Here is a 27,187-nt window from a genome sequence, read left to right as displayed (position 1 = left end):
CCCTGGACAGTTCACTGTCGCTGGTGACTCAAAAGGTTATGGAGCTTGCACCAAACCTGCTATGAAGGCTCTAGGCTCACCAGATTGTCGGCGGCGGAGCGGCCTTTACGGAACCCACCCTGAGACGGAGCCAGAAGGCTTCGAGACTCCAGTACCCAATGCAAGTGCCGGCTCACCATCTGTTCAAGCAACTTGCAAAGAACGATGGTGAGGCTAATGGGACGGTAGCTGTCCACCTCCAAAGGGTTTTTCCCTGGTTTCAGAATGGGGACAACAAGACTTTCCCGCCATTGCGACGGAAACTAACCCTCGACCCAAATGCGGTTGTAAAGATCAAGGAGGCGTCGCTGGCAGTCCACTGAAAGGTGTTTCAGCATCTGAGAGTAGATGCTATCTGGACCAGGAGCGGTATCAGGACAAGCGGCGAGGGCACTTCGAAATTCCCACTCACTGAATGGAACGTTGTACAATTCAGGATGGTGAGTGCAAAAAGAAAGACTCCGACGTTCTACCCGCTCCTTAATGGAGCGGAAGTCCAAGGGGTAGCTGGCAGAAGTGGAAGTCATAGCAAAGTGCTCTGCCAAGCGGTTTGCAATGACATCGGAGTCAGTACAAACTGCTCCATTCAGTGAGAGCGCAGGGACACTGACAGGGGTCCGATAGCCATAGAGGCGACAAATCTTGGCCCAGACCTGCGATGGAGTGACATGGAGGCCAATGGTGGACACATACCGCTCCCAGCACTCCTGCTTGCATTGGCAGATAATGCAGCGGGCTCGCGCACGCAGCCGTTTGAAGGCGATAAGGTGGTCGATTGAGGGATGTCGCTTGTGACGCTGGAGTGCCCGCCGGCGAGCTTTAATCGCTTCAGCGATCTCAGGCGACCACTAACGCACAGTCCGCCGCCAAGGGGACCCAGAAGAACGGGGAATGGCAGATTCGGCGGCAGTAACGATGCCGGTGGTGACCGATTGAACCACTGCATCAATGGCATTGTTAAACAGAGGCTCAATAGCGGCAGTGGAGGAGAACAAGTCCCAGTCAGCCTTATTCAGAGCCCATCTTCTAGGGCGCCCAGAAGACTGATGCTGTGGCAGTTAAGAAAGATCGGAAAATGGTCACTACCACGCAGGTCGTCATGCACTGTCCATTGGACAGATGGTAAGAGGCTAGGGCTACAGATGGAAAGGTCAATGGCGGAGTATGTGCCATGCGCCACACTGAAGTGTGTGAAGGCACTATCATTTAAGATCGAGAGATCGAGCTGCGCCAATAAATGCTCAACGATGGCACCTCGGCCTGTTGCCACTGACCCACCCCACAGATGGTTATGGGCGTTAAAGTCGCCCAGTAACAGGAAAGGTGGAGGCAATTGAGCTATCAGAGCAGCCAGGACATGCAGCACGACATCACCATCCGGTGGAAGGTGAAGACTGCAGACGGTAACAGCCTGTGGCGTCCACACCTGAACAGCGACAGCCTCTAAAGGTGTGTGGAGAGGTACAGACTCGCTGTGAAGAGAGTTTAGGACATAGACGCAGACACCACCAGACACCCTTTCATAAGCTGCCTGGTTCTTATAATAACCCCGATAGCCACGGAGGGCGGGAGTTCGCATTGCAGGAAACCAAGTTCCCTGCAGAGCAATGCAGAGGAAAGGGTGAAGGCTGATAAGCTGGTGGAGCTCAGCAAGATGGTGGAAGAAACCGCTGCAGTTCCACTAGAGGATGGTGTTGTCCATGGCTGAGAAAGGCTTGATGGGACTGGGAAGGGAGATTACGCCGCTGGGTCACCTGCTGCCTCCGATTTAGCATCTGTGATAGTGCTTTCCATGGCGTCCGTCTGATGGACCGGCGAGATCGAGGTCCTCAGCGGACGCCAGAATATCCACCGCATCCTCAGACGCAGAGCTGGAAGGTTGCGGTGGGATGGCTGCCACCGCGAGTTCCTTGGGCTGAGAGCTCTTCTTGGGTTTCTCACGCCGTTCCTTGGGTCGCACCGGCTGGGAGGGCTTCACCGATTCAGTCTCCGGGATGGAGGAGGATCGCAGAGCCCTACGACCAGCCGATTGCGGGCACTTATGCCATTGTCGGTCATCAGGCTTATCGCTGGCGGAAACCTGGGAAGGGAGGGACCCAAGGGACCCCTTGCGAGCGTGAGAAGCCGAAGAAGTTGGACACTTCTCCGGCTTAGAAGTGGGGACGGACGTCCCCGATGGGTGGGATAGTGTTGCTCCTGAGGTAGGTGGCGCAGGAGCAACCCAGTGGGTAGAGCCCCCCACTGGCGAGGGGGCAGGAGGAGTTTTATTACTCGTCGATCCGGCCACAATTGGAGAAACAGACGGGGCTAGCACAGGTGTTGTAGCAGCAGCGTAGGAAGATGTCATTCTCACAGGATGGAGTCTGACGTATTTCCTCTTGGCCTCAGTATAGGTTAGTCAGTCCAGGGTCTTGTATTCCATGATTTTACGCTCTTTCTGGAAAATTTGGCAGTCTGGCGAGCAAGGTGAATGGTGCTCCCCGCAGTTGACACAGATGGGAGGCGGGGCACATGGAGTATTGGGATGTGATAGGCGTCCGCAATCTCGACATGTGAGGCTGGAAGTGCAGCGAGAAGACATATGGCTGAACTTCCAGCACTTAAAGCACCGCATCGGGGGAAGGATATAGGGCTTAACGTCACATCGGTAGACGATCACCTTGACTTTTTCCGCTAATGTATCCCCTTCGAAGGCCAAGATGAAGGCACCGGTAGCAATCTGATTTTCCTTCGGACCCCGATGAACGCGCCGGACAAAATGCGAAAGCTAGAAATTCTGTGTGTGTGTTTGTGTGTTTTATTTATTGTGCCTATCTACCAGCGCTTTCCCACTTGGTAAGTCTCGGAATCTTTGTTTTTAATATATTTTTTCCCATGTGGAAGTTTCTTTCTATTCTCTCTTTCTCTCTCTCTCTCTCTCTCTCTCTCTCTCTCTCTCTCTCTCTCTCTCTATTAATTATATACAGAAAAATTACCCACATTTGGGATGTTAAAAGATAGTAGCAGACGAGAAGGAAGCGAGACAGGGTTGTATTCGAATCATTGAAAATATTCAATTTGCACAGTGCATAAGCTCTGGTGGATACCAAGAGAAATTTGGGAAGGCAATTAAAGTACAGGAAGAAGAAATAAAAACTTCTGAGAATTGCCAATTACTTTCCTCTATCAGATAAGGCAAAGGACGTATATCAGTTGAATGGAATGGATAGCACCTTGAAAATTAAATAAAACAGCATGAAGTGTAGTCAATTAAATCAGGTAATGCTGATGGGGTTGGGATGGTACATGGGACAAAATTTTACACGAGTCACTATTTGGGTATAAAATCAATTGATGCTGGGTGAAACAGAGGATATAACATACAGACTGGCAGCAGCAAGAAAAATGTTTCTGAAAAAGAGAAATTTGTTAACACTCAATACAAATTTAAGTGTTGGGAAGTCATTCCTGAACGTATCTGTATGGAGTGTAGCATTGTACGGCTGGCACAGAGATGTGGGGAAAGTCTTCAGATTGAAGGCCGTAACATCAAATTAATACTCACTATTCCTTCCCCTGTACTAACGAGCACGTCCATTGCATAAACTTCATGTGTAGCAAACTCAAATTTCTCCTGCTCTTTCTTCTGGGCATCATTCGGATTCTGTATGATCGTCTTCTCACCATCGATTTTAAACTGCTTTAACTGATGGCTCAGCATGCCCTCAATTGGTTTGCACTTGTATGCCTCGCACACCTTCTGCACAGCATCTGTTACAGCAAATGTCTGGAACAGGTTACATACAATTTACACTAAGACACTTGTTTTATGAAAGGAATAGAAAAGATCATAAATCAAACAATATTAACCTCTACCAAGTAAGAATAAGCAGTGGCTAATTGCAACTGAATACATTGTTTACATTTGACTACAGGTTAACAATGTGCAGAAAAACTCAATATACAGATATGATATTGTTCTAATATTCTTGTGGACACTACAGCAACTATTATGTGCATACAAACAACAGTTGCACAAACAATGCATGTGACCCATTCTCACTGTCTTCCAGGGACGATACGGTTGTGCAAAGGTTGACCAAAAATATGGAAACACCGCAAGAAATGCATACTTGAACATTAATGCAGGTGCTAACCAAGCCTGCATGTTGCGTTGTCTTATTTCACCACGAACAACACCTCTGCAATGTTGTCGTTAAACTCCAAAATTGGGAGTGGATTATGTCAGAGCTGAGCGAACTGCAAACATTTTTGGTGCTCACATGATGGCTGCTTCTGTAGCCAAAGTAGCACGTAACGTTAGCGACAGCCCCAGACGGTGCACAAGTCCCACCCAATCACCCCCCTCCACACCAATCCATATCCTAAGCTCCGTCCATGGTCTGCCGCAAGTTCCAACATCAAAGTTGTTCGTATCACAGTAACAAGGAAGAAAATCAGTAGTTAGTACAAAATACAGTTTTTCCGGTACCATTGTGAAAAGAATTAGAAATATATTCATTGCATATGCGAGTTGAAAAATCATCAATAAGAATGAAAAATAAAAATGGTATCCATACTGTCTTTTTTATTTCATGAGCTTTTATCTACACTATATCAAAAAATCTGATATTTGTTAACTGCAGTGAGCGCAAATTTCCATCACCTCGCGTAGAGTAAGAAATTCCGTTGGGAAATATTAATTGGTAGTATCGCCAAGGTCGCTGTCCATATCTCATTTGTCTAAAGTCAATTTTGTGCATAAACAAGGCAAAGTCAGTGTCTTGGTTTGTTTCTGATTACCTCATTAAGACTAAAGAATATATGAGTGGGATAATGTAGAAATGCGTAATGCAAGCAGTCAGATATTTATACAGTAACTTTCTTCATTAATATTTGCCTGTGTAATGGGTGAATTTTTACTTGTGAACTCTTATGACTGCTTGCTTATAGCAGAGACGAGATTACTTTGAGTTGTTATTCAGTGTTTGAAAGCTTTAGAGCTGCCTATTGTTAAACATTTGTACATAATTTCGTCAGTGTCATTCCAACACATCTTATCGTACTTTAATGTCTGTTAGATATCAGTTCTGACAGCAGTTGGCCACAACAGTCAATTAGGTACCTTGTGTGTGATAACTTTATTGAGAGTGCATATCTATGTTTCATTTTGACAGTATTACACAAACTGCTAAGAAGTACTAACAGCACAACACTGCTAGTATGAACAACCACAGTAAAACAAAAAACGATGAACAAAAACACGACAGCGACTAGCACTACCAAAGATCATATTGATGCGCTCTTGGCTGGTGTGGCGAGGGGTAGGTGTGGAGGGGGGTAAAAGGGCGGGGCTTGTGCAAATGTCTGGGGCTGTCGCTAACATTTCCTAAAGTAGCTAAGTGTGGTGTTTCAAGAAGCGCCTTATCTAAGATCTATACCACATACAGGGAAAATGGAAAACATTATCTGTGAAGTCACAATACAGGTGCAAGTGTACAATGAGTGATCATAAATGATCATCAATGAAGATGGCTGAGACAAAAAATAAGTGGACGACAGTTGCAGAAATTACTACAGAACAATGTCACATTCGCGAACCCTGTCAGCACCAAAACATGAAGAAAGCTCCAGAAGCAGGGAACTGCAGGGCAAGCTGGAATATCAAAACCACTGATCAGCGATTCATATACCCAGGACACAAAAATGTGGTGCCCAAAACGTAAAACCTGGTCTATGGGAGAATATAATTTAATCAGATGCATCTAATTTCACACTGTTTCAAATTCTTGTCACGTTTATGATTCGAGAGTGGAACAGGGTGGGTTTTGGTGGTGATTTGGGCATTCGTATTGTGTTATTGCAGAAGCACCACAGGCTCACTCTGCAATGCCCCATTATTGCCAAGCATTATGTGACCATTCTGGCTGATCAGTTCCATATCATGGCACAGTGCTTGTTCCCAATGGTGACGGCCTGCACCGTCCAGGACTGGTTTTGCGAGCACGAGGATGACTTGTTGTATCTCCCCTGGCCACTTGTCACCAGATACCAATGTTATTGAGCCTCTGTGGTCTACTTTGGAGACAAGGCTGCACAGCTGCTATCCACCTCCACCTTCGTCAGCTGAACTAGTCACTATTTTGCAGAAATAAAGGTACTGGATTCCCTCGACAACTGTGCAGGGCCTGTATTTATCCACTCCAAGACTACATACAGCAAGCTGTCTTTAATGCCGACCATTGTTGTATCCTATGTATGGATGGCATGGTAATGTGTTTTTTGACGTTTCCATATTTTATTCCACCCCCTAGCAATTTTACACTGTCAAATAGTCTACCATTTTGATTAGTTTGGTGCTGATAGGGCCAAGGAGTTAAGGGAGTAAACATGTTCAACTGAAAGTATTACAAATGGGAATAGAATGCACCCTCTCAGAGGTCTAAAAACCTGTTCAACAGCTCTCATCGTCAACTAGTATAAAGTACAATGAATCAACTTTAACTTTACTGTTATAAGCAGAGCCACTCCTAAAGAAGTAGCAGTGTGACAGAAAACAGGGCTTAAATGCATCTACAAGTAATTAGAAACAGAGAAAGGGATGACCAGAGCAACTGGCAGAGAAGGTAGGTTCACAATCCCCACTCCCATTCACAGCAGCATGCAGTGGTAGATTTCCCGACCAATGTCACATACACAAGGGGTTTCAAATTTTAGATCTGAGAGTAAAACCTCGAAAGAAGTTAATAAACTGATCAATTGTCCATAAGTCATCCTTCAACAGTATACAGAAATAACCTCTAAGACCGTGCTGGTGCAGAAAACCACAAGGAGGGAGCGGTCCACCAGCGTGTTAGTTGCTGAGTAAACCTGCACGAAGACAATGAGGAGTGGCTGATTAAATAAGATGAAACAATGGTTTAATCTGGTATGACCTATGCACAGGCGACATGCAATAGTGGATTTCTTTCAGGAGGAAAACGAGGAGCTCCATGCAGGAGTAGCCTCCTCAAAAGAAGTTTATCAGAGTTCATCAGATTATGCTCCATCTATGAGGGAGGTATGGGCATATTTTCAACTGTAAATTGACACCTCAGATCGTCAAAGCAAACACTGAGGGATTATTCAATTCTGTAACTAACGGTTGGCCAGTTTATTGCCCAAAGATATGACAACTGAGTAGTTAGTTTGACTTAGCTCAGACAAGTTAGGGAATAGCAGGTATAGCAGGGTGACATCAGTAATATTATCTCGTTAGTAAAACATAGGACTTCTAATGGCTTTCAAGCTCCAAAAGTAGTTCCTAACTGATATGAGATGTAAAGGCATATCCCATCCATCCACAGTTTTAGAGCTGAAGAACGGAAAGGGTGAGATGCTGAAAGGTCTCAAGGAGACAAACTTCAGGTTTTAATTCATGGTCTGAGTATTAACCAGAGGGGGAGCACATCCTGGCATCAGGCCGGTATTACACTATCCAATTTCTTTGTCAAAGAAATTTGATGGTGTAATAGGGAACCGTCAAATGTCGTCACATATTTGATCAAATCTAGGGCCTCCCTGTAGATTTGATCAAAGAAGTTGCTTGTCTTCTGTTCACTGCAATGTGACGTGTTACCACGTGGAGCACTATTATCGCTTCAGCGTTCTGTCATCTGTAGTATTTTTAAAACATTGCCGGTAAATACAATTGGTGTGTACCACCACTACAAAATTAATAGAGTTGTATGAAGCTGACGAGGCACTTTGCAATGTGAGGCACCCTGAACACAAAAATAAATTGAGAAGATTGGGGACCTGACATGACCTGACCTGACAACCGTCTCCTGTAGCAACGAATCGGAGTGTTACAGTGAGCATGTCTTCTGCAGATATAGCAGTTCTTAAGTGAGTATTGTGCTTTGTGATATGAGGATACACTTCACTGAGCACAAAAAGAAATGAATGCTCATCCATTCTTAAGTAACTGATGTATGACTTGACGTGCTCCACTATAAGATCACATAACAAGTTTTGTTGAATGGTTTTATCATGTTGTCGTAAAACTCATGGCTTCACCCAGGTATGTTTCCTCCCCCCCCCCCCCCCCCCCCCCACTTCTCTTCTGCATGTGCACACAGTGCAATCGTGGTACATGCAACTGCTGCGGTTAATAATAAGTTATTGTTGTCAGCCATCTTGAACTCTGACGAAAAATATGATGACAGTGTAATACCCCTTTTTAGCACCACGAAAAAAAAAAGATCTTTGTCAAACATATTTGACAAAAATTTGATTACATCTCTGATCAAATCTGTGACAAATAAATTTGATAGTGTAATACTGGCCTTAGGCAGAGATCCTGGCAAATGGCCCAGGTCATATTTCAACGTGTAATCCTACTTGAAGGCGGGTGTTAGGTATTGATGACACTTGTATACCTAACGGATTAGGAAATCATTGGATGATGACCGCGTTAAGTGCTCAAGTGTTGATACAGTGAAATTTAAAGAGGTACCAGGAGTACAAGTATGAAATGCGGATTTCAAACATCACATGTCGCACCAATGTCGTTTGTGCTGTAAAGATTTGACACAGTGGCATTTTGTTGTATCATCAATATGTGACATATTGGAAAAAGAGTGTGCATAGTGTTGAGTTCAATACATCAAAGTTTATACCGAACAAAGAACATTTGTGGACAGCATTAAATTTTGTTTCTATTTGAAGAAAACTGCTGCTGAATCAAACAGATTACTTCAAGAAGTTTATGGAGAACATGCTCCATTGCAATATACATATGCCCCATCGTTTCAGCCCTTCAAAAACGATGCCTTCAATGTTGTAAACAAGGAATGAGGAAAAACACCAAAAAAATATGAAGACGTAGAATTGGAAGCATTGTTGAATGAAGATGGTTCACAAACACAAAAACAACTCACCAAACAGTTGAGCGTTAGTCAACAAAATGTTTCCAATCAGCTACGAGAGATGGGAAAGATTCACAAGACCAGTAGATGGGGACCACACGAGGTGAATGACAGGCGTATGGAAATGCACAAAAACGCACGAGATTTTGCTTGCTCAATACAAAAGGATGTCATATTTGTACTGTATAGTTACAGGGGATGAAAAGTGGATTTATTTTGAGAATCCCAAGCACAAAAAATCATGGATAGATCCAGGCACACCATCCAGATCTACCGCACGATCTAATCGCTTTGGCAGAAAGACGATGCTCTGTGTTTGGTGGTATCAGAGGGGCATGATCTAATATGAGCTGTTAAAACCTAGTGAAACAGTTAATACTAAATGTTACCAACAACAGTTGACCAAGTTGAACCATTCGCTGCTTGAAGAAAGGTTACAATACCGAAGGACTCAACACAAAGTCATTTTTCTTTGTAACATGCTCGTTCACATATGACAAAACCAGTTTGCGACACTTTGGGAGCACTCTACTAACAAGTACTACCCCATGCAGCTTACTCACCAGAGTTGGCTCCTTCCAATTACCATTTGTTTGCAGTGGTGGGTCATGCACTTGCCGAGTAGCTCTTCAGTTAGTATGAAGATGTGAAAAATAGCTCGATGAATGGTTTGCAGCAAAAGGGGAAAATTTTTGATGGCGTAGCATTCACAAATTGCCTTAAAGAATGGAAAAATGTTTAACAAACAAGGGAGCATACTTTGTATAAAGCACTATTTATCAGTCTTCTGAATTTAACACCTTTTTTAGACAAAAGTCCACATTTCTTAGTTTTACACTTTGGCAAAGAGACTGCCTGCATAACTAGTCCAGAAGGCACTAATGGCCACTATTACTCCACAATGATAGCCTAGGTCCAATAACTTTAAGGCCAGAGAAGCTGTTGAGCCATGAATCTGGCAACCATAGACCAGTCAGGATGAGACCAGGGCCCTGTAAATTCAGAATACTGTGATCCACAGCCCAAAATGTGGGGTCAAGGAAGCAGAGAATGTTAAGCTTTTGCTTGCTGAGTAGAAAACTATCATGCCAGGTTTTTATCAATGGATAGTGCCAACAATCACGACTGTGCAACAACGTCCAAGCACTGGCTACAGAAGTAGACTTCTGGGTCAAGATGGACCATCGCACAAGAGAAATGCACAACTGGTATTTCCAGGGGAAATATATTGGATGGATAATTTGAAATTGGGTGAAATAAACAGTTTCAATGTCAGCACCCTTTCACAAGATAGTGAGAGAAAACGAAGGTACGGAACAGTGCCCAAGTGGCGGATCTTCAGATTTCTCCTTGCAGTTGTCATTAAGCCAAGGCTACAGACGGAGCAGGTCCCAGAGACTCACTCACATAAGGTAGCGAGAATGTGATGTCGCCATGTGGCGCCATATGCCTTTGGCAAGTCCAAGGTATTGACAATCGTCAAAAGCTGTCCGTATAACAAACTCCAGGCAAACCACATTATCAGGAGTGGAACAGCCTTGCCAAAAATCACTCAGAGGGAGCCAGAACAGAGAGACTCATGGCGCCAACACAGCCACCAGCTCACCATGCATTCAAGCAATTTGCAGAAAACATTGGTGGGGCAAACTGGGCGACAGATGTCAATTTCTAGGGGGTGCTTACCCAGTTTCAGTACTAGGATGACGATGCTTTCTTGCTACTGAGATGGGAACTCACTCTCGCTCCAAATACGGTTGAAGATGGTAAGGGGATGACACTGACAATCCACAGATAGGTGTTGAAGCATTTGGTTGTGGATGTGGTCTGGTCTTGGGGCAGTATCAGGGCAAAGAGCTAGGGCACTGAAGAATTCCCACACACTGAATGGACCATTGTATGGCTCTAAGTGGTGCGTATTGAAGAATAAGTTCATTTATTCTACCCACTGTTTGAGTACAAGGCAGATTGATAGTTCCCAGACACATGAGCTTGAGCATAATGAAGAGCAACATGTTCGGCAACAGCATCTGAGTCAGCGAAGACATCACTATTCTAGTACACAGATACACCTGCAGGGGACTGGTATCAATAGAGGAGCCTGATCTTTACCCAAAACTGCGAAGAAAGGGAACGTGGTCTGATGGTTGACATGTATCATTCCCAGCATTCTTGATTCCTTCATTTTATTAGGTGATGGACTGGGGCACAGAATGTTTAAAGAAAATGTGGTGCTCTGTCAACAGATTCTGCTTATTGCCTTGAAGAGCCATCTGTGATATCTGATGGCTTTGTCTATTTCCGGGGCCCACCAAGGCACTATCTTCAGACAGGGAGATACTGGAGAATAAGGGATCGCTATGTCAGTTGACCAATAAAATGGCACTTGTTTTACTCTGATCAGCTGCATCAATACTGCCATTTAGTGGAAGTTAAAGCACCCTAAGTAAGCATTGTTAAGAGCCAATATGGGTGGGCAACCACGGGAGTGACAGGCAGACTGCAAAGTGGTCACTACCATACACACCATCACAAACACTCCAGCGAATGGATGGTAGAAGACCTGAGCAAGTTCTATGTGCCACACTGGAGTGTGTGGGGGCACCTGCATTCAAAAGACAAAGGTTGACATCCATCACTAAGTTTGTGTGTCTACTATGACCAGTGACCACTGATCCACCTAACAAAGAGTTACCCACAATTAGGAAAAGTGGAGGGTATGGGACATCCTATCAGTCAGCATGATTCTTGAAGTACCCCTGGTAGCCATGAAGGACAGGGGTCACAGTGCTGGAGGCCAAGTTTCTTGAAGGGCAATGCAAAAGTGGGGACATACTTAAGAGATAATGTGGTTCAGCAAGATGTTGAGGGGGAAAAAACAGCTACGATTCCATAGGAGAATCATGCTGTCTGTGTACTGTGAATGGAAGAAGGGTCTTCTGCTGCTACTGCTGCCGCCACCACCACCAGTTGAGCCACTGTGGTATCAACACACAGTTTCTAAGACACTTTTCTGTCATTTGATCTGGGGCCTCCAGGGCCACCAGCATCTCCCCCTTGGTAACAGAAGAGGGACATGTGGAATCTGATAGTATGGGGGCCACCAGAAGCTCTTCCTTGGAAGACTTCTCTTTATCTTTCTTCTCCTAGGCGGTTTAGATGACTGGATGACTTTTCTGAATTAGTTTCAGGGACTCATGAAGATAATGAAGCCCTACGATCAAGCAGCCTATGGCTCCTTCAGCCACTGGCTGGTATCCAGTTGCAGACATCAGAAACCTTGGAGGCTTGTGTCCAGAGGGACTGGCCTGAGAAATAAGAGAAGGGTGATGCGACTCGACATGATCCAGCAGCCCTGAGGATAGGAATAATGGGCGAGAATACTGTTGTCCGAGACTGCAACATCGTTGTAGCTGTAGCATACATTGCTGTCATCCACGTAGGGAGTACACTTTTTATTGCTATGTTAGTCTGGCCTTAATCTTATACTCTGTATTTTTTCCTCTTCCTCTGACAGAGAATGCAGTCTGATGGGCAGAGAGAATGGTGCTCACCACCGTTGACACAGAATTGTGAGGGACACGAGAAATGTTTGCGTGCAACAGTCATCCACAATCCCTACTGCCTGGGCTGGCATCTTAACTTTAAGACGTATGTCTGAATTCCACGCACTTAAAGCACCACACAGGGGGAGAGGGACAAAGTTTCACACCACATTGGTGTATCACCACCTTGACCTTTTCAGGCAATGAATAGCCCTCAAAGGCCAAGATGACGACACCAGTAGCAACCCTATTGTCCTCTGCCCCTGATGGACACAACGCCCCAAACCATATTTAAATTATTACGAGGAGTGATAGTCAGCGGAACATCACCGAGCTTGTCACAAGCTAGCAACACCCATAACTGGGCAGGGAATTAAGAAAACTTTCAAACAGGCCATGAAGGCCCTACGATACCAATTGATCACCATGTCTTCCTCAGCCCTTAGCTGTCACCAAGTGCAGATACAGAAGTGCATGTGGTCAGCACACTGCTCTCCCAGGTGTTGTCAGTTTTCATGACCAGTGTTGCTACTTCTCAGTCAAGTAGCTTCCCAACTGGCCTTACGAGGGCTGACTGCACCCCACTTGCCAAGAGCACTCTGCAGACGTTGACAGTGACCCATCCAAGCACTAACCAAGCCCGACAGCACATAATTTCGGTGCTCCGACGGGAAGTAGTATTTCCAATGCGTCGAGGCCACTGGTGGGCAGGGATTACTGTTTTAATCAAAACTAATCCACTCTAATTTTGGAGATTGCTACAACTTCCCCAAATTTATCCTCTAGATCCTCCACAAAGAATAATGGCTTTCTGCCTGAAAAAATAATTTCCGCCAGTCCTTGTGCAAACCAGGTACAGGTGGGGGGATTTCTCCATTTGTCACTTAATCCTATCACCTATGGTATGTCAAGATTTCCAGGAAAGTAAACATTTTTGCTCCATACCTATCTGCATTGAACAAGTCCTTACCTTCTGAAGAGACTGCTGGGACTGTGTGACCACCAGTGGTACAAAGCTTCATCCACTTCATATGGAAGTCATCCACCACATTGCCACCTACCCCAAATGGGGGCTCTCCCCATGAGTGCCACCCAGCCTCAGCAATGGCTACCTAGCCAGAAATCTGCTGCTCGGAGTCCCATGCCCCAGTCACGACGGGCATATACTACTTGGCATACATGGAGAGTTTCCAGCTCAGGCACCATCAGAGCGATCCCTGCATGGTCAGTGAGCTACCATCATGCAGGTACTTGACACCCCACATACCAGAGTAGGTACCGTGTTGGGTTTTGAACATATATTCTTATTAGAAAGAAAGTGGACAAAGGCACAAAGGTGGAACATATACCACATTGGGCAACCTTTCCTGCACAATTTGCACTTACAAAAAGTTTGGAAGAGTGATGTGAAGTCAAACCCATAAATGGGGACCTTGTACTGATTAATGAGCAGGTGTAGATAGCACTGAAAGTGAAATGGAGTACTAGGTCTTAAATCGTGTACCAGGTCCAAGTGGGGGTTTGCACCAGGAAGACCATCCAATGGAAATGCATGGAGCGAGAGAGATAAGGGAAGTATAGGCTTGCAGCACACAAAGGGAAGTAGTGCTGCAATCGTTGGAGCCTCATGTTCGCTAAGCACATACTCGCAAAGAGTTGTGGGCTTCCTGGAGGGTCCAGTGGGAGTGGAAGTACATATACAAACAATAGGTTCCATGTCTGCCAGTGTGGGAAGCATCTCAGTCTTCTCCCAAATAGCCTTTTCCCAAGATTTCTTGTTTTCTCATTACCTACTTTAGAGGGTTGGTATTTTCCGAGGCTTATCAACTGTGTGGGTAGGAACTGAAGGAATGTGCAGTCCTGGAGCTCCTTCATCCATGGCTGGTTGGAGACCACTGGTCTGTGCATTCCTGTGGAGAGTCCTGTTACCAAAAGATATCAGAAAATGATGCTGCTTCTCTGGCTATATGTGGGAGTCAAGACTCTCAAGAAGGTTTTGTAGGAATCACATGAGGTAATGGCCTGTCCCCCATGAGCTAATTTACTTGTGCTACTATAAAAGGTTGATGTAGAGGGTAGGCATTGATTAGGTACTCAAAGTACTGCTGATAACCTGTCTAGAGTATAGTAGTAGAGTAATTACCATTTAGGCACCACAATCACAGGTGGGAAATATGGCTTTACATCACAAAGGTAGACCACGATTCTATTAGGAAGCAAAACCCATAACTAGGATGAACACTTTGGTGTCAACCTTGTTCTCTGGTGAACCTCAACATACGCAGTAGACCCATTGCTTTTCCAAGTTTTCATGTAATCCCTATTCAGTCAATGGCAGTCAGTCCTGGAGAAACTTTAAATAGTGTACTATGTTCAGGCCCTTATATGGCTTTAAAGTAAAGGGTATGTAGGACTTGACTGCTTTAATTAAGACAATATCACCTCGTAATATACTGAAGGAAGAGATTTCTTTAATACACTGTTGATATTATCAACAAGAACATCAACTCACTAGATGTAAACGACCTGTAAGTCTGCGTGCAAACCATGAACAAAGGTAGTAAGTTTTTGCAGTTCACTTGATTTTGTTGTCCCCTATGACGTGGTCAAAGAAGGCAAGTTCTTGGGATGGTAACAGTCTGCACTGCAAGAAGACACTGGTAGCTCCAATATGACGTCAGAAAGAACATCTGACTTCTGTATCATGTGTATCCCCACAGGTTATACGAAGACAGTGAGATTCATTTCAGATTTCGGCTTCACACACACATGGAGATAGGCCTTCCTTCTACTGTTATATGTGTGCTCTGGGGACAACTAACAGTTCGTATCAGCTAGGAGGAAAACTAATTACAGAAATACGACTAGTGAACAGAAAACGATGTAAAAGTGAGAGTGTCATTGATCTGAATGAGGACCAATCAAAATCATCCTACATACTGTGAAACAATGTACTAAAGGTTACTTGTTATAAATTATTAAAAACCACCACTCCACACGTAAGCAATAGCTGGAGTACTGAAGGTTTCACACAGAATACAGAGAAAAATGTGGAGGGACGAGATATGCATTGCACCATTTAGCAAGAATGATCTCTTCTGAATTATTTTTCAGAGTACATGTTCCACTGAGCATACTGGACAAAAGAATTATTATAAAACTTTCTTGTTCAGGCAGAAAACTGTGAGGGCCTAGTTCCTTTTTAGATAAGTACGAGCATAACTTATGGCTTAAATTGCATGTTTGCAGTTTATTGTATGAAAATATCAGGAGACTTTACATTGAATTTCAAGGTATGCGAAAAGAAGGCCTTGCTTTTCATTGCGCAGTTTGTGTGTTACTATGTCACTTAACCATTTACATTTAATTTCTTCAGCATGCTCAATAATTTTCCTGTGTTTAGAATTAACTGATTTTTGGGACGTTAAACATTGTTCAACTAAACAGTAACATTTTTGTGACGTGCTTTGAGTGAGGAAAGTAACGTGAGCAGCTCCACGTTTCTGAAGCTGACATGCCATATATGCCAGTTTCTGTACTTAGGTAGGTTGGTTGGTTGGTTTGGCTTATAAAGGGACCAAACAACAGGGTCATCAATCTCTTTTTCCTCAGGCAAATAAGGCTCAAGGTAGACCACCACCCAAAGTATGTTTGGGAAAGTAAAATGGGAAAAAGAATGGGGAACCACACTTAAAGAGAAAACAAAAGGAACGAACAAATAATGGGAAAAACTTACACCACAAGGAAAAGTAGAGGAAGGTATTAAAAACATAGAGATGTTCTTGGCTGGCTGATCACTAGAATAAAAAAGTATGAAACAGCCACTCTGCAACACGCTAAAATATCCACCCCAAAAAGACAAGGCAAGACGAATACATGTAGGAAAAAGACGGACACCAAGCCAAACAAATGGTGACAGAGTTAAAATGGAGGGAGGGTGGAGGCCTTGGAAAGAAGGCCTGATGACCACACTTACATGGCACGATAATAAGCCCCCTCATGAATAAAACATAAAATTAAATCTGCCGTTGAGGCATTGTTGCCCAACACCATAGATAGGATCCTGGGAACGTTAAAAGTCCACTGTGCACCAGCTAAAACTGGACAGTCCAGCAAGATGTGGACGACAGTCATGTGGAAGTCACAGCGACACCGAGGTGGGTCCTCACGACAGAGGAGGTAACCATGTGTTAGTGACATATGGCAGATGTGGAGCCTGCAAAAGACAATAGATTCCCTGCGAGCTGCTCGCATGGATGACTGCCACACATTCATTGTCTCCTTAATAGTATACAGTTGGTGTATACGGGGTGAGCCATTCAGTATCCCAGACTGCGAGAACTTTGCAACGGAAGAGCGATTGCAAATCAGTCTCCGGCAGGCTATTCTCCAGGGATGGTTTACTGGTGGCCTGTTTGGCCAGGTGGTCAGCAAGTTCATTGCCTGGTACCCCGACATGTCCTAGGGTCCAAATGAAGGTCACAGCGTCCACTGTTGCAGAGGGCATAAAGGGTCCTGGATTGTCAGTACCACAGGATGTCTAGGGAAGCACTGGTCGAGAGCTTCTAGGTTGCTTAAGGAATCACTACAGATGGCGAACATGAGAGGGTATGATCAACAAGAGAACAGCAGATGGCAACCAACTCTGCAGTGAAAATGCTGCAGCCATCCGGCAAGGAGCGCTGTCAGTATGGCTAACATAAGCGTAGCCAACAACACTGTCGACCATTGATCCATCCGTGCAGATTATTTCTGAGCCCTGAAACTCGCTGAGCAGAGAGAGAAATTGCCAGTGGAGGGCCTCAGGTGGAACTGAGCCTTTGGAGCCTTGCAACAGGTCCAGCCAAAGCCACAGCTGAGGTATAGACCATTGAGGTGTACAGAAGTGGATCCGCAAGAAAGGTGGTAAGGGGAAAGCGTCAAGTGATCAGACATGGACAGTGAAGTGATTCCCAGTTCTGGTTCACCGTTGCGGGAGATTTTTTGCCATTTCAGGGAAAAGGAGATGGTAATTTGGATGGCTAGATGAACTAAGTATAAGGGCGGTATAATTTGAGAACAATAGTTGCCACAAGAGCCGCAAGGAGTCTGTTCACGGGGCTCGATCGGAAGGCTCCAATCACGAGGCGAACACCACAGTGTCAGATAGGGTCCAGCACACCCAGGGCAGAGGGCAATGCTGAACCACACACACCATCCTCCCATAATCAAAATGGGACTGTACGAGGGCTTGGTACAACTGCAGCAGAGTAGGACAATCAGCACCCCTCTCGGTGTGGCTCAGGCATCATAAGATTAAGGTGCCGCTAGTACTTGTTCTTAAGCTGACGAAGATGGGGAAACCAAGTTAACCGGGTGTCAAAGACCAGTCCCAAAAAGTAGCAAGTCTCCACTACACCTAGTAGTTGATCATCAAGGTAAAATTCTGCACGGGGGTGAACAGTACGATGATGACAGAAGTGCGTGACAAGTTTTGGCAGCTGAAAACTGAAAGCTGTGACTGAGGGCCCATTACTGCATCTTCTGTATAGCTCCGTGCAACAGAAGAGGAGCAGAAAGAAATACAAAAAATATCAGTGTATAGGAGGAGAGATACTGACGGTCCTACTGCTAACGCAAGCCCATTGACAGCAATTAAAAAAAGAGTGGGACACTCACGACAGAGCCCTGCGAGATTTCATTCTCTTGTATATGGAGTGCACTGCGGGAAACACCGACGCAAACTCTGAAACTGCGGCATGACAAACAGTTGTGTATTTTTTAAAAAACTGGAGAGGGACCCGGAGACCCCACTCATGCAGAGTAGCAAGGATGTGCTGTTGCCAGGTGGTATCGTAGGCCTTTTTGAGGTCAAAAAAGATGGCAATAACATGTCGCCAGGAGAAGGCCAAATGAATGGCAGACTGCAGGTACACCAACTTGTTGATAGTGGAGCGTCTGGCGAAAACCACCCTGCGGCGGAGGCCCCGAGACTCACGGAGCCAACATAACCGCCAGCTCATCAGCAGCTTCCACAGAACATTGGTGAGGCTGATGAGACAACAGCTATCAATATCTAGTGGGTTCTTCCCAGGCTTTAGCACTGGAATACTGATAGTTTCCCACCATTGTGACAGGAATTAGCCATCGCTCCAGTTTCCCACCATTGTGACAGGAATTAGCCATCGCTCCAGAAGTGTTGGGAATCCGCTGTCAGATGTTTCAGCATTTAACTATGGATGCGGTCTGGGACGGGGGATGTCACAACAGTCAGCAAGGGCACGTAGAAATTCCCACTCACTAAGGGGAACATTACAGCTCAGGGTGGCATGGAGCAAAAGATAGCTGCTGCTGTTCCACCCTCTGAGGAGGTGAAAGATGGGGTGGTAATTCTCAGACACAGATGCGAGCATAATGCTCAGCAAGATGCTCTGCAATTACCTCTGGAACGGGAGATACAGTTCCATTTGTGGAAATTCCAGGTACACCTGCAGAGTCCGGATAGCTTGGTCCAAACCTGGGAGGGGGAGATTCGTGTTGCAATGGTGGAAACATAGCTTTCCCAACACTCCTGCTTCCTTCGTTTGATGGGAAGGCGAACTTCGGCACAGAGCTGTTTGAAGACAATGAGGTTCTCCAGGGAGGGGTGGCACTTACGACGCTGTAGGGCCCACCTACGGTCTCCAATAGCCGCAACAATTTCTGGTGACCGCCAAGGCTCCGACTTCTGTCACGGACAACCTGAGGAACAAGGGACTGTTGATTCAGCTGCGGCAACAATGGTGTTAGTGACGACATGGATCGCTTCATCGATGGTGGCACGCAATGGATACTTAACATTGGTAGCGGATAAGAAAGAGTCCCAGTTAGCCTTGGGGAAAAACCCACCTGTGCAAGCATCGAGATGAGGAATGCTGGGGTAGGGACACGAAGAGTGGAATGTGGTCACGACTACGCAAGTCGTCATGTGCTCTCCAGTGGATAGATGGGAGAAAGCCAGGACTGCAAACCAAGAGATTCATGGCTGAATAGTTGCCATGTGCTACACTAAAATGCATGGGGGCACCTGAATTTAGGAGGCAAAGATCAAGTTGAGTTAGTAAGTCCTCAACACCTTTCCTGTGGCTAGTAACCTTGGTGCAACCCCACAAAGAATTATGGGCATTAGAATCATCCAGAAGGAGAAAAGGTGGGAGAGTTGCGAAATGAGTGCAGCCAATAAATGAGGCTGTGCATCACCATCTGGGGGTAGGTAGAAGTTATTGACAGTAATTTCCTGTGGTGTCCTCACCCTGACAACCACAGCTTCTAAAGGTGTTTGAAGGGGCACAGGTTCACTATAAACAGAGGTCAGGCCGAAGATTCAATCCCCACCTGATTGTCTGTCACAGGCAGGACAGTTTTTGTAGTACCCCTGATAGGCACGAAGGGCAGGGGTCCACAGTGGAGAAAACCAAGTTTCCTGAAGGACAACGCAAAAAGCGGGTTTAACGCTTGAAAGTTGACGTAACTCAGCCAGGTGGTAGAAAAAACCACCAGTTTCTCTGGACGGTGATGCTTTCTGGAATCAGGGAAGGCATGTACTGCCCAAGGAGGTATTCTATGCCTCAGCATCACCTGCTGCCACCAGTTGAGTATTTGTATCCACTGCAGATGAGGCAACAGAGAGATCCATGTCCTCAGGGGACACTAAAATATACACCTCATCCTCAGATGCCAAACTGGTAGGGAGTGGTGGTGTTGGGGCCACAAGATGCTGTTTCTTAGCAGTCCTCTTCTTGATTTGCTTGCCCTCTAACTTCTCTTCAGGAGTTTGCTGAGAGGACGTCTCCAAAGTAGCTTTAGGCATGCAGGAAGACTGAAGCTCTTTGTCCAGCAGCTTGTGCTGCTTTAGCCTCTGGCGAGTGTCCCCTGTTGCATTAGTGGAGACCTTGGAAGAGAGATTCCCAAGCGACCCCTTCCGCATGAGAGGAGCAGGAGGAGACTGTTGCTTCTCCGGCTGGGGGGGGAGGGGATCGATGTCCCCTGCGTTTGGGGAGTGGGGGTGGTATTGCTCCAGAAGTAGGTGCTTTGGGAGCAACAGAAGATTTGTCCCCCTACCACCAAAGTGACAGAGGTATTCTAGTGGCCCGGAGAGCCCACTGTTTGTGGCACAGTGTGTGGAATTACTGGCACTTGTGACAGCGATGTTGAAGTAGCTCCAGTATACGAGCACATCAATCTAATGGTGTGTAATCATTCAAGTTTACGTTTAGCCTATTAGTAAGTCAACCAGCCCAGGGTCTTGTACGATTTTCTGCTCCTTTTGGAGTACTGCACAGTCTGACGAGCAGGGGGCATGGTGGTCCCCGCAGTTGATACAAGTGGGAGGAGCGCACATGGAGTATTCGGATGCCGTGAATGTCAGCAGTCTCAACATGTGGTGCTGGAACCTCAGTGGGAGGACGTGCCCAAATTTCCAGCACTTAAGGCACCACAGGGGGTGGGAGGGAGATTGGGGGGAGGGGGGGGAGGAGGAATGTCTGGTTTAATGCCACAGCGGCAAACCATCACCTTGACCTTTTCAGGTAATGAATCACCCTAAAAGAGCAAGATGAAGGCAGCCGTATTTTCTTTAGGTCTCCTGTAAATGCACTGGAAGAAATGAACACACCAGTGTTCTAAATTGGCACAGATCTCGTCGTCAGACTGTATTCTGTACTTATACTTGCGAACTGTCTGCTATATAGTTTTACTGTTCATCCCTTGAATACCTCAAATACTGCAAATCGTAACTGTGGCCTTACAAATAATAAACATAATGCAAGAACTTCCCTTAGAACAAGGAAATGGAATATAATGACAAATTTTAAAAAGCCAGAATAATTTTTGCTAAAGCAAGCTATTCAAGATACAAATTGAATGACCCACTCAACAAACGCGAAACCACTAGACAAAGTAACAATTTTGAGAGAGTATTAGTGTGAGAAAAATCTTTTGGCTACTTCTGACAGTTGGCTACTGTCTGGTTAGTGACCCAGTACTTCAGAAAGTTAGTAACATCCAAAAGCGGCAATCGGCTCTCAATCAACACCATTTTCTTCTCTGTGTGGAAGTATGAGTGCAGTATAGTGGGTCGACGGAAGCGTCCGACCCCACCCGTCAGCTTTGACCTGTGATGCAAGGCTGTTGTGTGTGATGTCATGACAGGGCATTGTCTGGTTTGTAAGTGTGGCGTGTTTGTAGGTGTTGTGTTGCTATTCGTGGTGTGTTTAGGGGTTTCATGTTGTGTGGTGTATTGAGTCCAGTTTGGCGTTACTGCTTGTTCTGGGTGGTTCTGGTTTTGGATGTATATAGAGAATAATTTTTTCAGTGAGTTAACTGATTTAGTGTTTGTTGTGTGAAAGTTGTTGTGCTGTTTGCTGTAGGTCATGTGTTAATTTGAGTAAATTAATTTGTTGCTGCTGCTGTTAGTTAGGGATACGCCTGACAAAATTGTGTGCATTTGCATTCTGAGATGGGGCAAGTCCGATGGAGCCGATTAAGTTTCTGCACCTGTTTGGCTTGTCAGTGGAGGTAATGAAGTGTGCTGTTTGTAGTCACGACATGAAATTGGCAAAAGTTCCGGCATCTCGGATCAGGTACGGTTATATGTGGCGGTGCCGTAGGAATAACCTATGGCACTCCGTATGTCACGGTCCGAGAAGTCTATGTTGGCCATGCTCGAGATTGTGTTATTGATGTACTACTTTTGTTATAAATCATCTCAGTTTTTATGTGCACGAGACTGGTGCGAGTGAGAGCAGTGTGCTTGACTGGTTTTCGTTTTGTCGTGAAGTGTGTTCGGAGTTTATTAAGTACAGAGATAAGTTGGATGGGCCTGGTGTGGTGGTGTAGTTGGGTGAGTCACAGTTTGGGAAAAGCAAGTATGGGAGAGGAAAGTATGTGGTTGCTGTCTGGGTGTGCGAGGCAGTTGTATCAGGGGGGTTGGTGTTCGGTACGCGTTTTTAGGGTTTTGGAGAGGCGAACTAAGAGGGAATTAGTAGGGCTAATCGAGGAGTTTATAGAACCAGGTTCAACTGTAGTTTCTGATGCTTTTTCTTCTTATAGGGGGTACAGTCATTTAGTAGTGAACCATAGTTTAGAGTTTAAAAATTGAGACAGGGGCTTGTACAAATACCATAGAGGGGTGATGGGGGGGGGGGGGGGGGGGGTGGGTGGTGGTGTTAAGTCAGTTCTTGGGAGGGGGAAGAGGCGCTCTCCTAACCTTCAGTCTCATTTAGATGAGTTCTGTTGGCAGAAGAGAGCCCCCTGAGGACTATTTTTAAGGGCTATCAGTGAGACATACAGGCCAAAGGTGGTTAGTTAAGTTGGTCTGTGTGGAGGGGTGGCTGGAGCTGGGAGGGGGTTAGATGTTGGTAGTGTTTGTGAGGTAGTTGTGGAGCATCTATTTTGTTGTAGTTTTTGTTTATTTGTAGTGTGAGATGCAGATTCCTGTATTTTTGTTTATGAGTATTTTATTCTGGAGTGATGGGCGAGCGTGTTCTCTCTGCGCTCGCGCGAAGAGTTTATAGAGCCCGTGTGCGTGTGTGTGTGCGCGCGCGCGTGTGTGTGCACGCGTGTGTGCGTGGCGCCTTTGTGCAATTGTGGTGGCTGACCTAGGTTGCAGCACCGGAACTTTGTTGTGGTAAGTTCTTATTTTCCTTTTTTTCAGTGTATTTGATGTGTGTTGCTGGGGGCTGGTTCTGCGTTGTGTTGTCTGGGGTATTGGTGATTTGGTATTGTGTATCAGTTTGTAGGTATGTAGTTGAAGGGAAGTTATAGACTCCAATGTGTGGCCGTATCTGTGGGTGTTTTCGTCCTGGGAGCCACTGTTGACTTATGTAGGTGAAGGGAACTGTTTGATTCCAAGGTGTGGCTGTAGTTGTGGGTGTTTTGATTTCAGGAGCCGTTGTTGATGTATCTAGGTGAAGGGAAGTGTTTGATTTTGAAGTGTGTTTGTGGCTGTGGGTGTTCTGGTAACAGGATCTGTTGTTGACCTATATAGGTCAATGGAAGTGTTAGATTCCAATGAGTGGTTGTGGCTTTGGGTGTTCTGATATTGGGAGCTGCTGTTGAACTACATAAGACAACGGAAGTGACAGTCCAGAGGATATTGTGTTCAGTCGAATTTGGAGAGTTTTGCAGTGTCGGTTTTTCTGTAGTTTTGTGTGATTTGGTATAGTGCTGTGCATCTAAATTTGTTTATATTTAGTTTGTCCCCACCCAAAAACCCCCATTTCCCATGTTTGTCCCGTTAGTTTGATTAGGTTTTTTGCGGAATGCGCGCGCGCGCGCGTGTGTGTGTGTGTGTGTGTGTGTGTGTGTGTGTGTGTGTGTGTGTGTGTGTGTGTGTGCGCGCGTGCGTGTGGGGAAGGTGTTTCGATGTATTTTTGTGTTACGTTTAGGTAATGACATCATAGGCCACATATTGGAGTCGTGGTGGATGGTCATTTCTGGGTCAAAGAAGACGAGTGGAATCTGACGCCTCCGTATTTCCCGGTATAGCTTCTTAAAAACACCCAAAGAACAGTAATTTTAGATTTTACATCTCTCGTGTTCCAGAAATCTTCGGAAATCATCAATTACGTTCAGCAACAGGAAAAAACACACAACAATACACTTGAGAGACGGAGGAATATTTGATGATAGTCGTCTGTTTTGACCAGTGACATCAATGGCTGCTACGACACAAAATCCAAATGAAGTGAAAGTGAAAAGCATAGTTGTGATGACAGACTGATCTCTAGCTCAGCCCAAGGTCTAGGTTAGGTTAGCACACGACAGTCTGGTTGAAGGTTGTCAAAGTCACTGAACGTGAAAGCAAAAAACATGGTTGTGATTGCTTAACCTGTTAGAAAAAAATCACCACTGATATGCAGGTGTAGCTGCCATGTTCCTCAATAAGCTTCACAGACATTTTGTACATCAGTGGTCAAAGCCAAGGGCCAGTATCAAAAATTCCTCCCCATGAACAACAACAACATGTCTAGTATTGCTAGAAATAACTTTCAGGCTTTTATAACTTTGGCTGACAAGATATGCTTTAAAAGAGTAAACTTAAACAAGGCACACACAGATTTTTAAAAATTACCTCATTTCCTGGTTTCAAAAGCCTCAGAGCTGCCTGTGATGCATAATGAGCTGCCAACACTACATCTGCTTTGCGACCTTTCACCTTATTATTGCGATTCGCACCAACTACTACCGTGTGGGCAACAACGGCAATAAAGCCGTCAACATGGGCACCCAGATCACTATTAAATAAAATTACAAAAATCAGTGTATAAAAATAAGAATCAAACTTACATGAAAATACTTTACAGTCATTTAATACCCCCCCCCCTCACACGGGAAAAAACTAAATAGTCCTATTTAAAGTTCTCAACTAAATTTTAATTATGTTTTTTCTATATGTATGAATATCAGATGAATTCTATAAAACCACCTGTATCTAATTTAGTCAGAGTGACATTTAAATGCTATGTTCTCCTCTGCAAAACATAAGATTCGAATACACTTGCCTCATTGTTACATTTTTCCCCACAGTTAGCATCAACATTAAGACTTGCAACAGTATTAGCCTACTTGAACTTTGAAATACAAACTGTAGTTAACATAAAACACATGTGAGTGACTCCTTCACAGAGATACACTACTTTAAAAATGTGGCAGTATAGAAAATAATTTTCCTCAGAGCATTTAAATATATTAAGAATAACCAAGTAACTCACACTTTAACCATGTCATCATTCTTCAGTTCAACATCAGGTTCACCGTGAGAGGGGGAAAAATGGCAAATACAGTTATTCACAGACACACTTGTGGGGAATGCTATTCCTGGAAAGAGAGAAAATATAATTTATACTGTTAACCTGAGATTCCATCTTATACTCAAGATCAAGCAAACCGTGTTTAGACGATACCATAAACTAAACAATACCTTTCTTAAGTTCCTTTTCTTTCTTGAAAACTTTGCTTGTTTCATCCAAAATAAGTGTGTCCCCAAACTCGCATATTTCTCTGACAGACGCACCAGCAACACATCTATCAATAACTTGCCTCAGGACCCCTACAAGAGATCGAAATACATGCTAATCACACAAATATTGCGAGCAAAGAAATCAATGGTGTCAGAACTTGCTTCGAAAACAAAAACGCACTCTAAGTTACCCAGTACATGCGAATTCTAAGTAAATGTCTTGTGTCTAGTTAAAATACTTTACAATTAATTAAAGCTTCAGTCTATGGCCAGTACCGATTGCACAAGACATTTAACTGAGCTGAATTCTGTAGCGGTGTAATGGGTGACCAAGCGTTACATGTGCTGTTTATGTAACAAAACATTCACATATCGACGAATGTACGTAAAGCCATCACAGTGAAAGAGAAGAAAGACCAAACCGGACAAGGATCATCCTCGTTAAACTCACACTAGCTATTAAATAAGCTCTGCCCACATGGCAGCAAGCAGCCAAACGCAAGCATCCCATATGGGCCGACGTTTTCTTCTTCAGACTATACCCACAAAGGACACTATAAACATTCCAAATTCACAGTGAGGCAATTTTCCATCGTTCACACAAATGTACTCACTGTTAACGATGTCACCAGCCATTTTATATTTGGTGACAACCAAATCCTCCGCGATAGTCTTTTCCGCGACATCTTCTTTGTCGGCCATGTCTTCTTCGTACTATAAGGTCACGTGACGCAGAAGCGGGAAGTCGATGTAAATGAAACGAAAAACAAAGACAATACAAATTAGAGATATAAGTTTGTTTACATCTATCTGCCACGATGCCTGCAACGAAATTAATTTTATCAGTGTTCAACTGGCACGTAAACACCAGCGTTAACACTGCAAGCTTGGCTCGTAAGTTTAGGTACAAAATAATATGTTGATACATACGGCTACAATAATTTTAGGTTTGGTTTATAAGAGGTTACTTACAATAAAAGGAGCATCTGAAAGCTGTTTGGGACGCATTTTCGTTGCAGACAGAGCTACACTGTTGTCTTCTGTAGGGAAGCCTCAAAAAATTTGGTATGAAGTCACACTTTGCTCTCTTTCTTGAGAGTATGTTATTCAATTACCAGAAACCAAGACAAAATACTGGCGATCCGTACACACAAATGCATGGAGGTAATACAGTCGTTTAAACGGAAATCACACTTCAGGTTGGTTTTGCAGTGAGAACGTAACGAACATACAAGTAACTTATGAAGATATTTAATGAATCATTTAACCTCACAGTAACTTTCATAAAAAAAAATTGTCCGATCAACTGTAACCTCATCAGCTGCTTACCGGTCGTGATAGCATATGAAAACTGTATCCCGCTCCTTTTCACTTAAAATAAGTTACCTATTAATTTTACCATCACAGCGCAAATTGAGATGCTAGCCTCATTGTATTGTATTACGTTAAGACATAAAAAAACTACTTATTTTGAAAATATTTTATTATATTTACTGCTGAATAATTTAAATTTATTCTCTGTGAAAGAGAGATAGGGACTATCTCTTTGCTCTGTGACATTGCAGTCCATTGTGTATAGATGATGTAAAGTTGTGATGCAAATAGAGAAACCATACTCCTTTACAACGTATCTATTCCTGAGAAAATTCGATTACAACGTATCCTTTATAAATAGTTTTTAAGACATCATCATACTATGAGAAAATATCATTCACTTAGCACACAAAAGTGTGTGTGTT

At 44.4% G+C, this 27,187-nt stretch overlaps 1 protein-coding gene across 1 annotated transcript in view; it reads right to left on the bottom strand.

The window, feature by feature from the left end:
• Positions 1-26,943, bottom strand: part of LOC126293285 (proliferation-associated protein 2G4) — a 57,594-nt gene extending 30,651 nt beyond the window's left edge. Inside the window, exons 1-6 of the mRNA XM_049986405.1 lie at positions 26,421-26,943; positions 26,063-26,162; positions 25,410-25,538; positions 25,201-25,306; positions 24,561-24,723; positions 3,584-3,805 (exon numbers count right to left, since the gene is read on the bottom strand). Of these exons, the coding sequence (XP_049842362.1) occupies positions 3,584-3,805; positions 24,561-24,723; positions 25,201-25,306; positions 25,410-25,538; positions 26,063-26,162; positions 26,421-26,456 (756 nt within the window). The 5' untranslated portion in view covers positions 26,457-26,943. The remainder of the gene's footprint in view (positions 1-3,583; positions 3,806-24,560; positions 24,724-25,200; positions 25,307-25,409; positions 25,539-26,062; positions 26,163-26,420) is intronic.
• Positions 26,944-27,187: the final 244 nt, after the last annotated feature.

Source organism: Schistocerca gregaria, chromosome 10, assembly GCF_023897955.1.
Source record: "Schistocerca gregaria isolate iqSchGreg1 chromosome 10, iqSchGreg1.2, whole genome shotgun sequence".
NCBI classification, from domain to species: Eukaryota; Metazoa; Arthropoda; class Insecta; order Orthoptera; family Acrididae; genus Schistocerca; species Schistocerca gregaria.
This window is presented reverse-complemented; position numbering and strand designations above follow the sequence as displayed.